Below are 12,500 nucleotides of genomic sequence, written 5' to 3'. Positions count from 1 at the left end.
GTAAGCATTGGTGACACTGTGCAAGAAAGAGAGACACTAGATCTAGATCTGTCTGTCTGCATGTAGCCTACTTACAGACACGACTGCCAAATAGTCTCGGCCCGCTCAAAATAACAATGACCGAGACATTCCTTCGCGTGACGTCTAACCCTCTTACGCCATAATGTGACGTCTTCAAATGACGAAATGTTAAAGTTTCTACCACAGACATACACACGCACGCACGCACATACGCACATACGCACGCACGCACAGACAGACAAAGTTACGATCGCATAGGCTACACTTCGTGAGCCAACAAAGAGAGGTACAGAAAAGCGTGCTATCCTTCTTAGCGCAACTACTACCCCGCTCTTCTTGTCAATTTCACTGCCTTTGCCATGAGCGGTGGACTGACGATGCTACGAGTATACGGTCTTGCTGAAAAATGGCATTGCGTTCAGTTTCATTCTGTGAGTTCGACAGCTACTTGACTAAATGTTGTATTTTCGCCTTACGCGACTTGTTTTTCTTGACTTTGTTTAACATATATATATATATATGACTTATAATCAGTAGATTAGTCCCTCTAACGAGCGAGGGATGGTTTTAATAAAGCACCTGCTCTCTCTCTCTCTCTCTCTCTCTCTCTCTCTCTCTCTCTCTCTCTCTCTCTCTCTCTCTCTCTCTGATGATGATTTAGAATTATGTCATAATGATGATGCATAGAATTATGTCAGGGAATGCACCTACACTCATTGCCTCAAATTTTAAACTAAATAATTCAAGAAAACTAAACAAATTAATTACCCCAACCCCTAGAATTGACCTTTATAAGTCAAATCTTTCTTATTCTTGTGCACTATTGTGGAACTCCATTCCTGATATAATTAAAATGCAAGTCAAGGAAACATCATTCAAAGAACTTTACATGATGTTTCTCTTAAGTAAATAAATCTTTGATAATATTTCATCATTGATTGCGGGGATATAGCTCAGTTGGTAGCGCGCTTGATTTGTATTCAGTTGGCCGCTGTCAGCGTGAGTTCGATCCCAGGTTCGGCGGAAATTTATTTCAGAGTCAACTCTGTGTGCAGACTCTCTTCGGTGTCCGAACCCTCCCCCCGTGTACACTACATTGGGTGTGCACGTTAAAGATCCCACGATTGACAAAAGGGTCTTTCCTGGCAAAATTGCTTAGGCACAGTTAATAATTGTCTACCTATACCCGTGTGACTTGGAATAATAGGCCGTGAAAGGTAAATATGCGCCGAAATGGCTGCAATCTACTGGCCGTATAAAATTTCATCTCACACGGCATCACTGCAGAGCGCCTAGAACTGTACCCACGGAATATGCGCGATATAAGCGTCATTGATTGATTGATTGATTGATTGAATACATATTGAAATGTCTTTTTAATTGTTTGACATGTTACTTATGTAAATTGTATTGCAGTTAACTTAACTTCTATTTCTTATTGTTATTAATCGAGTTACCCTCAATGGGCGAGGGCCGGATGAAAAAAAGCATGTATAGTCACGGTAGAACCAGCGATCTGGTAGGATCGGCTATCGTACCGGTACAATTGCCGATCGGACTTTGTCCCGGTACAACTGCCGATCAATGTTTTTACAATGAAAATCGGGTGTTCTACCAAAATAGGCTGGTAGAAACTCGGATCGGCAGTTGTACCGGGACAAAGTCCGATCGGCAATTGTACCGGTACGATAGCCGATCCTAACAGTACAACTGCCGATCGGACTTTGTCCCGGTACAACTGTCGATTAATGTTTCATTTGTACCGGTACGATAGTCGATCCTACCAGATCGCTGGTTGTACCGTCACATATGTGAAGTGGAACTATTATGATGGTATTATGGATATGAATCTTGAGTAAGGATACAAAATTAGAAAGATGAATTATTTTGACCAAGTGGTACTTAGAGGGGCATTCAGTCAAATTTCACCATTTGCAACAAAATCTAAATCCTTTATTATCCCAATATAAAAGCATTCCCCTTATCACACACACACACACACACACACACACACACACACACACACACACACACACACACACACACACACACAGACTAACCGTTTAATGGTGTCGTAGAGGTCTTCTTTGCAAACCACTGGACAACACGCTCTGGCTGCCGATTTTATGGAGTTTAAAAGTCTTATGGCACCATGCTTTGAAATGGCCACCAAGTTCACAGCGCTCACCCTTCTCCAAACTAAGAGCTGAGAGAATGTTCTGGTACTTTGCTTGGTCAATACTAAATGTAAGGCGGTTCTTTTCAGATAACCGCGCAACATATTCGTCATACAGTTCGTAAAACTTCCTCTTCTGTTCCTCTTCCATCGTTGTCATTTGCAGAAGTGAAAAGTCAAGTATGCGCTTTCTTTTGACAGTGACAAGACATTTTAGCTCGTCGTGAACTATTCTCATACGCTGAACGGCTGAACATTTGTTGACAGTGACAAGACATTTTAGCTCGTCGTAAACTATTCTCATACGCTGAACAGCTGAACATTTGTTGAAACATTGATCGACAGTTGTACCGGGACAAAGTCCGATCGGCAGTTGTACTGGTAGGATCGGCTATCATACCGGTACAATTGCCGATCGGACTTTGTCCCGGTACAACTGTCGATCAATGTTTTTACAATGAAAATCGGGTGTTCTACCAAAATAAGCTGGTAGAAACTCGGATCGGCAGTTGTACCGGGACAAAGTCCGATCGGCAATTGTACCGGTACGATAGCCGATCCTACCAGATCGCTAGTTCTACCGTGACATATACATTGCTTATTCTGTTACCCTCGAAAAATAAAATTCAATCAATCAATCAATCAATCTCTTCCTCTCTCTCCCTCTCTCTTTTTTTATAGAAGTTGTAAACAAAAGTAGATTAGTTCCTCTTTAGGGCGAGGGCCAGATGCAAAAAAAGCATATATCTATTGCTCATTCTTGTTACCCTTGAAAAATACAGATTTGTTATTGTCATTGTCATTGTCTCTCTCTCTCTCTCTCTCTCTCTCTCTCTCTCTCTCTCTCTCTCTCTCTCTCTCTCTCTCTCTCTCTCTCTCTCTCTTCGGGTATAGCTCAGCAAGTCATAGTATACTGGCGAAAATAAAATTTAAAGATAGTACACCTAAGGCATCATTTAAAAAAGCTTTCTGACGATTTTGACCCAGTCTGTCTCAAATAGTTCACAGAACGATTTAAATCTTCTCATGAAAAAAATCAGTTCTAACTTTATGGAACACACTTGCAATCGCGTTTAATAACCCCCCGCGGGTTAGGGGGAGTCCCATAGTGGTTGGGACGAGAAAGAATTTACCCGATGCTCCCCAGCATGTCGTAATTAAGAGGCGACTAACGGATTCTGTTTCTCCTTTTTCCCTTGTAAAGTGTTTCTTGTATAGAATATAGTAAATTTTTGTAAAGATTTTAGTCAAGCAATAGGTAAGAAATGTTAAAGGCATACTAACGCACTCCCGTGTTTACAAAGTGTAGTTTGCCCACAATCGATGTCAAACATAAGACCATATAATGACGATACGTCACCATGCGCGGACCATAATACATGCATTACAGCTTGTTCTAGCCTCTGAAAAAGTGAGGATGTCAACAAAGCCGCGGTGTTCTCTCCCTTGCATCAACGTTACATGTGTTGCCAAATCTATAAATAGGACGATCCAGATCAAAATGAAAATTCAAATATCTCAACATTTAAGGGGTCCTAGACCACAATATTTTGCAGGGAACTTAATTTAGTCTGTCTCCAGCTGTTGGTAAAGCAATTAACGTGTATAGTCATCGAGTACATATGGCTTTAAGTCCTTTGTACTGGAAACTTGCATTCTCCCAGTAAGGTAATATATTGTACTACGTTGCAAGCCCCTGGAGCAAATTTTTAATTAGTACTTTTGTGAACAAGAAACAATTGACAAGTGGCTCTATCCCATCTCCCCCATTCCCCCGTCGCGATATAACCTTCGTGGTTGAAAACGACGTAAAACACCAAATAAAGAAATTAAGAAATAAAGAAAGCGTTTAATAGCATTCAATGACACAGTTCATGTAAATGGCTGTTTAGCTCGCGCAAACCACAAACCAGTTTTCGTGGTTTATTTATCCCCTGAGCCATCGTGTACCGTACCCGTGTGATCCACTTTCCTTTTTACATTTAGTCAAGTTTTGACTAAATGTTTTAACGTAGAGGGGGGAATCGAGACGAGGGTCGTGGTGTATGTGCGTGTGTCTGTGTGTGTAGAGCGATTCAGACTAAACTACTGGACCGATCTTTATGAAATTTGACATGAGAGTTCCTGGGTATGAATTCCCCGAACGTTTTTTTCATTTTTTTGATAAATGTCTTTGATGACGTCATATCCGGCTTTTCGTAAAAGTTGAGGCGGCACTGTCACGCCCTCATTTTTCAACCAAATTGGTTGAAATTTTGGTCAAGTAATCTTCGACGAAGCCCGGACTTTGGTATTGCATTTCAGCTTGGTGGCTTAAAAATTAATTAATGACTTTGGTCATTAAAAATCTGAAAATTGTAAAAAAAAATAAAAATTTATAAAACAATCCAAATTTACGTTCATCTTATTCTCCATCATTTTCTGATTCCAAAAACATATAAATATGTGAGTTCGACAGCTACTTGACTAAATGTTGTATTTTCGCCTTACGCGACTTGTTACATTTAGTCAAGTTTTGACTAAATGTTTTAACGTAGAGGGGGAATCGAGACGAGGGTCGTGGTGTGTGTGTATGTGTGTGTGTGTGTGTGTCTGTCTGTCTGTCTGTCTGTCTGTGCGTGTGTGTGTGTGTGTGTAGAGCGATTCAGAGTAAACTACTGGACCGATCTTTATGAAATTTTACATGAGAGTTCCTGGGTATGATATCCCCTGAAGTTTTTTTCTTTTTGAGTCACTTGAGAAAAAGTGACTCTATGTAATCGGTCAGTGTTAGTCTGTCCGGCCGGCCGTCCGGCCGGCCGTCCGTAGACACCACCTTAACGTTGGACTTTTCTCGGAAACTATCAAAGCGATCGGGCTCATATTTTGTTTAGTCGTGACCTCCAATGACCTCTACACTTTAACGATGGTTTCGTTGACCTTTGACCTTTTTCAAGGTCACAGGTCAGCGTCAAAGGAAAAATTAGACATTTTATATCTTTGACAAAGTTCATCGGATGTGATTGAAACTTTGTAGGATTATTCTTCACATCAAAGTATTTACATCTGTAGCCTTTTACGAACGTTATCAGAAAAACAAGGGAGATAACTAGCCTTTTCTGTTCGGCAACACACAACTTAACGTTGGGCTTTTCTCGGAAACTATAAAAGTGACCGGGCTCAAATTTTATGTGAACGTGACTCATTGTGTTGTGAATAGCAATTTCTTCCTGTCTGATGCCTCATATAATATTCAGAACTGCGAAAGTGACTCGATCGAGCGTTTGCTCTTCTTGTTTTCGATATATACTTTTGATGACGTCATATCCGGCTTTTTGTAAAAGTTGAGGCGGCACTGTCACACCCTCATTTGTCAATCTAATTGATTGAAATTTTTGTAAAGCAATCTTCGAAGAAGGCCGGACTTCGGTATTGCATTTCAGCTTGGTGGCTTACTACATTAATTAATGACTTTGGTCATTAAAAATCTGAAAATTGTAATACATTTTTTTATATAAAACGATCCAAATTACGTTCATCTTATTCTACATCATTTCCTGATTCAAAAAACATATAAATATGTTATATTTGGATTAAAAACAAGCTCTGAAAATTAAAAATATAAAAATTATGATTAAAATTAAATTTCCGAAATCGATTTAAAAACAATTTCATCTTATTCCTTGTCGGTTCCTGATTCCAAAAACATATAGATATGATATGTTTGGATTATAAACACGCTCAGAAAGTTAAAACGAAGAGAGGTACAAAAAAGCATGCTATGCAGCACAGCGAAACCACTACCGCGCTGAACAGGCTCGTCAGTTTCACTCCGTTATGCACAAGCGGCGGACTACGGTCATTGTGAAAAAATGCAGAGTGTTCAGTTTCATTCTGTGAGTTCCACAGCTTGACTAAATGTAGTAATTTCGCCGTACGCGACTTGTTTACATTTAGTCAAGTTTTGACTAAATGTTTTAACATAGACGGGGAATCGAGACGAGGATTGTGGTGTCTGTGTGTGTGTGTGTGTGTGTGTGTGTGTGTGTGTGTGTGTGTGTGTGTGTGTGTGTGTGTGTAGAACGATTCCAAAACAACTACTGGACCGATCTTATTGAAACTTCACATGAGAGTTCCTGGGTATAATATCCTCGGACCATTTTTTCTTTTTTTGGGATAAATATCACTGATGACGTCATATCCGGCTTTTTGTGAAAGTTGAGGCGGCACTTTCACGCCCTCATTTTTCAATCAAATTGATTGAAACTTTAGTCAAGCAATCTTCGACTCAGACCGGACTTTGGTATTGCATTTCAGCTTGGAAGCTTAAAAATTAATTAATGAGCTTGGTCATTAAAAATCTGAAAAATTGTAATCAAAATCATTTTTGTATAAAACGATCCAAAAATAATGTCATCTTATTCTTGATTATGTTTTGATTCCAAAAATCATATACATATGTTATATTTGGATTAAAAACAAGCTAAGGGAATTAAAGTTAAAAAGAAGAGAGATACCGGCCCCCGTGGCGCAGTGGTTAGCGCATCGGGCTGCGGGCCGGGAGGTCGTGGGTTCGAATCCCATCAGGGCCATGTGGGTTTTTTGGGCTACGGTCGGCTCCTACCCAGAGTGGAAGTGCTGTGGTTCCTATGAGAAGGCTGTGATCACACAACCGAGTGTCATTCACTTAACGAATGCGACTTTGAGGGTGCTCAGGTTCTGTATACCTGACCAACACCGCAGGTGCGGCAGTTCTCGGGCCTGGTTGACGCCAGGATATATTATGACAATAAGCATAGAGTGCTGCCCTGTGACGTAGTCTCAAACCAAATTGGAAATCCAAAGCATCATTATAATCATACTCATCTCATTAATCATCCAAAATATAAATTGTCCTTGCTCTTGTGGTCCTTCATGCCCGGAGCTCTCATGGTGACCTTGGTCTCAGTGTTCCTGTTCCTTCCTTCCCTGAATAGTAGTTCTGCTGTCAGTCTTCAACGTGTGACGTTCTGGGGGGGGGGGGGGGGTCGACGGAGGGACGTGGTGGCGGTCTACTCTCTGGAGGGGACGCTCACTCAGTCTGGCTCCGCGACTTAAAGTCAATGTCGTTTGTAGGGGACATAGTAGGTAGTGGGCTGCGTCCGTTAGCTCGGGACAGACCCACTACTGAACACCGTTTAAGTGACTCAGCAGAAGTGCAGTGTCATCTTCCGAGGGTAGCCTACCGCAGCGACCCGACATCCCCCCTGGAGCGTCTGTAAAATCGACAAGTCTGGCAGGGGAACGAAATTCAGAGGTGGTTGGAGCAGCGAGAGCACAACAGGACAAGGGAACAAGTGTAAAGACGAAACAAAAAAAGAAGAGAGATACAAAAAAAGCGTGCTATGCAGCTCAGCGTGACCTTTCCACGAGCGAGGGACTGACGATGCTATACTGTCTTGGTGAGAATAAAAATGCAGTGCGTTTAGTTTCATTCAGTAAAGTTCGACGAAACTCTTGGAATTTATAAAATTAATTAGTAGCAATTTTTCATAGTGCTGGGATTTGTCAACCGTATTTTCGTTTTGTGTCCCCCATTGCCAGGAATCAATGTGTGTGTGTGTGTTTGCATTTTCTGTACTATAATATTTTGTGTTCACTGTTTGTGTACTTTTGTTTTCCAAATATTTATTTTATTTTTTCTTTTCTTATCTTCTATTTTTCTTTTTGTTCACTTGGTACTTTGTGCATTTTTGAATTTGCGAATATTGTTTATAATGCCCCTGGGTAATGAACAATAAAACTTGACTTGACTTGACTTGACTTGACTTGATAGCTTGACTAAATGTGGTAATTTCGCCTTACGCGACTTGTTTTACAATGTCGTCGTCAGTTTGGGATTTCAATGCGACTCGCTGTATCTGCAATAGCACGTTATTGGGTACCTCTGAATCTAAAACGCAAAAAACGGCTGCGAGTCACACGAACTTATCGGCGGCGGTTGACTTCAAATAAGCAAGCGATATGCAGAAAATTCGTCTGCTTGGGCTAGCACGACCTTGCGTGACGTGCTTCAGGGCTCCCTTTTTTCAAACTTTCAAACATTCGAATTGTACTGATCTTGTCTTGATGAAAAAAGAATAATTTTATGATTTAAGAATGTTTGTGTAACAAGCTGTCAATTTATTATTTAGATTTTAAAAAGTTAGGTCTAGCGCCAAAACGAGGCGTCTGATTTGTCTCATTGTAAATCCGGCTGGCCACGCAAAAATAAATTCTTAAAAAAAAAAAAAGCTCTTTACGGAAGGCACCTAGGATGTTCTCAAGTGGTGAGTGATTAAACGAAAGGGTGTTTGTACTGTGTGTAAAAGCCTGACAGTGTCTGTGACCAAAAACTGATGGTTTACGTGAGAGAGAGAAATTCAAGTTTTACACCCTCACGGCAAAGCCATCAGGGGCATTATCCCGGGTTTTAACCCGACTTTAGATGATATACACAAGTGTATGCGTGTTTAGGTGGTATCAGCCATCTGCACTTATGGCAGAATGACCGAGGTCTTTTACGTGCCACTGTGGTGACACGGGGGTGGGAGATGGATACCGTCTCTGGGTCTGCACATAAGGTTGACCTGTGTCCGTCCGTCCGAGCTGGCACGTCCGATGGTTTACGTGAAGCTGTGTGTGCCTTTAACAGGTTCAAGGGACATTCGCTGTACTGTAATTTAGAAACACCTGCAATTATTTGCTCAAAGCTGTTCCGAAACTATTCTTAATAATTAAATGAATTTTAATCAGCGAGCGGTTTGCTTCGCCCAGCTCTGCTGTCTCAGGAGCCGGATTCCGTTCTTCATCATATTTTACGTAGTCCTCATTGATACCCATTCCTCGAAGCAGATTAAGACCGTTGGATTGGGGAAGTCAAACCAACTGCCGTCTAGCAAACGCATGCATATTCCGTGCCACACAGGGCTAAAACGCTTCGAATAATAAAAACAAACACGCAGACCGTTGGTGAACTATATCACGGTTTGAAATGACTACAAAACACAGCACTCAGATTTGAAAAATATAACGATGACACACTAATTCTAAGACCTTCCTCGTGTGTGTTGTCATCTATTAAACACCCAAAACGAACTCTGTAGCTGGCAATTTCAAATCTGTATCTCTAGGATTATATAGCACATGAAATACTCAGGGGCGACAGGTAGGACACAAATTATGACTTGCGCTAAAAAGGCGTTACAGGGAGAATTACAGTCTGGGATTCCCACTCCAAACACACCGTTTTCAATTTGAGTGACTCAGCGCTCAAACGTTTATTTTAAGGTATTCTTTTGGTGTGATCACATAATTACAACCCCAACCTTAACTGTTTAGCTCTTGGGGCAATGAGAGACAGTTTTCATGTTAGACATTATCACTTTAACTAGTGCGGGACATGCGTATTCTACCACGAGGGAGTGCATATATCAGAATTTCGCCAGTGTACCGACAACACAGCCATCAATCAGAAGCTGCGGTTCGCGCGTCACCTACCGTTGCGTAAATTCAGCTTCCTACTTTCTTTCTTTCTTTCTTTATTTGGTGTTCAACGTCGTTTTCAACCACGAAGGTTATATCGCGACGGAGCTTCCTACAGGAAGTGCGGTAGATGTACACGTTTATATAAAATTATATTGCTATTTCATATGTTACGTGGATTTCCATTGGTCAATTGGGCAAAACTGAGCTCAGTGCAAAAGTGATATCGACGACATTTCCGTCGATATCAGTTTTGATATCGACGACCTCTTTATTGCTTCCCCACTTCAAAAACAAAAACAACTAAATTTAAAAACAAACAAATATATATGAAAATGTAATGATCCCAGAATTTAGTTGAGCAAGTGACTAAAGACTTTTTGAAAGAAAAGACATTTTGAAATACTGAAAAGTACAAGAAAAGAGTGAACAAAAAGAAATAATAATCAGAGGGAGGGATATGGAACAGCCAAAACTGAGACAAATCTTTACAGTAAATACACAATGTCCAGAGAATTAGCAATATATCTAACATTGACTGACTGTGTGATGATATCTTCTGCTATTGGTCTGTTTCGACAGTGATATCAAAAGCTCGACCTCCGGTCTCGATTTTGATATCACTGTCTCAACAGACCATAGCAGAAGATATCATCACACAGTCCGTCAATATTGGGTAATAGAGTCTCTCAAAGATTAATGGGTTACTTCGTGAGGTCTCAACAGGGGAAGTATACATTCCTTTTTCTTTTTCATGGACGCCATTTGAATAACAGTGTTTGATAAAACTAGATACACCGTGGCTTTGAAAAAAGAGAGAAAAAAAAGGGTTTCAAATCTCCCAAAGACCTACACATTTCTGTTGGGGATTACAATGACGACGCTACACCAGAGGAATAATATAAAATTCTTGTTGCAACGTTCACTTTTGCATAAATTTAGAGACTGCACATTATCTCTCTCTGTTGTTTGGATTTGTGTTATATAATTTTTAAGCATAGCTAAAGAATCAAAATGCATCTTGAAATGTCTTATTGATTGCTTGACATGTTAATTATGTTAATTATGTAATTTGTACTGTAGTTAACTTAGCTTCTATTTCTTCTTGTTATTATGTTACCCCTCAATGGGTGAGGGCCGGATGAAAAAAAAGCATGTATACATTGCTTATTCTGTCACCCTCGATAAATAAATTCCAATTCAATTCAATTCAATTCTCTCTCTCTCTCGGTGATATTTCAATGTGTGTGTGTGTGTTGCATGCATGTGTCTGTGCCTTTATTTATATGTGTTTGTGTAAGTGTCTATGTGTGTGTTTGCTTGCGCGTCTGCTTGTGACGTAATGTGATATGAATGGAGCGAGAGAGAGAGAGAGATTTGCTTTGATATGATCATCCTAATCTTAATTATTATGAGTTGGCTATTTGCGCCTCGATATTTTATTTATGTTTTTACGTTTTATGTTGTGTATTGTAATGCTGTGATACACCACACCTGTACAGGACAGTGTACAATGACGGAAAAGCTGCTGACGTGTCGCGTGAAGAAGCCCAAGGCCACAGTCCGCCTCGTGGTCTTCCCCTGGTCAGGCAGCGGGGCTTCCGTTTTCACCTCCTGGCCCAAGCTACTCTCCGACAACGTGGAGAGTAAGTGTCATCCTTGACCAAGAAAAAAATCAATGTTACCGATTCCCCGACCGACACTATTGTTTCCTCCCGACTCTAAAACTTTGTTTTACCTTTGTTTTACACACAAACACACACACACATACACACACGCACGCACGCACGCACACACACACGTGAAAAGTTTGTCTTCTTCCACATCCAGGATTACGGCTCACATGGTGTCCGCCCAATTAAAAGCCACATGTGCCTCTAGCAATAAGTCACAAGACAAGGATGACTCAGTTGTCCCCACCCTCAAGACAGTAACCGACATTTCTATCCTTAATTGTGGTGGCCTTGTCATCGGAAACAAACTTTTTTGTTGGCCTTATTTGAAAATATAATTTAGTACCATACAAAGCAATAGAAGAAAAAAAATTCCGCCATTGGTGACTGTCGCGTTGTAGCTGACAACAGAACAATATTTTCAACAGAAAATGATAACAGTAAAAACCCTTTGACACATTATGTAACTCTATCACAGATATGATAACATTAGAACACTTTGACATAATATGTAACTTCATTGCGTTTTTACGGGTCACATGGCGAAACTGTAACTAACCATTGGTCAAACATGCACCCTATATCAATTGATATATCGCAGGAAGTCGTCGTAGCCAAGTGATATCTCGCAGGAAGTGACTAATCACTTATGGGCGCCATCTTTAGACGGTCACTTCAAAAATAGTGGAGCGAGATATTTCCCATCAACATTCTTTGATGAAGAATTGAGAACACAACAAGCGAAAAGGCAAATCGTCAAAAAAGAGAAAAGCATGCCCAATCTTTTGTACGCAGTCATGAGTCCTAGAAATTGGATCTGAAGTCTTACCGACGAGGGTTGCATTGAATGGCAATTTAGCAGAAAAAAACAACAAGAGACACAAGCAGCAGACACTTGTGAGAACTGGATACTTTGACTACAATTTGAAAGAGATTTCACACCCTAGCGAGATAGAAGCAAAAGTGTCTGCAGGCACAATGGTTTACACCGCACCAGCCCTGAGATTAAAACGTAACTGACTTGACGACTCGATGAAGAAAACAGAGGGAATGAAAGGGAGAGAGACTGGAAGAGGTCACATTCTGATTCACTGTGCATAATTCCTACCTGCCCTTATTTTATATACATTTTCCAATTATATATTCAG

At 40.6% G+C, this 12,500-nt stretch overlaps 1 protein-coding gene and 1 non-coding gene across 2 annotated transcripts in view; both read left to right on the top strand.

Annotated features, from left to right (window-relative positions):
- LOC138968462 (S-acyl fatty acid synthase thioesterase, medium chain-like) overlaps window positions 1-12,500 on the top strand; it is a 48,976-nt gene that overhangs the window by 1,175 nt on the left and 35,301 nt on the right. The window contains exon 2 of the mRNA XM_070341037.1: window positions 11,182-11,325. Coding sequence (XP_070197138.1) covers window positions 11,193-11,325 — 133 coding nt within the window. The 5' untranslated portion in view covers window positions 11,182-11,192. The remainder of the gene's footprint in view (window positions 1-11,181; window positions 11,326-12,500) is intronic.
- Trnar-gcg (transfer RNA arginine (anticodon GCG)) lies at window positions 6,695-6,768 on the top strand. Its single transcript has one exon. It is a non-coding gene; the product is annotated as a tRNA-Arg (tRNA).

This window comes from Littorina saxatilis, linkage group LG6, assembly GCF_037325665.1.
Source record: "Littorina saxatilis isolate snail1 linkage group LG6, US_GU_Lsax_2.0, whole genome shotgun sequence".
NCBI classification, from domain to species: domain Eukaryota; kingdom Metazoa; phylum Mollusca; class Gastropoda; order Littorinimorpha; family Littorinidae; genus Littorina; species Littorina saxatilis.
The sequence above is the reverse complement of the archived record's forward strand: the minus strand, read 5'-3'. Positions and strand labels throughout refer to the sequence as shown.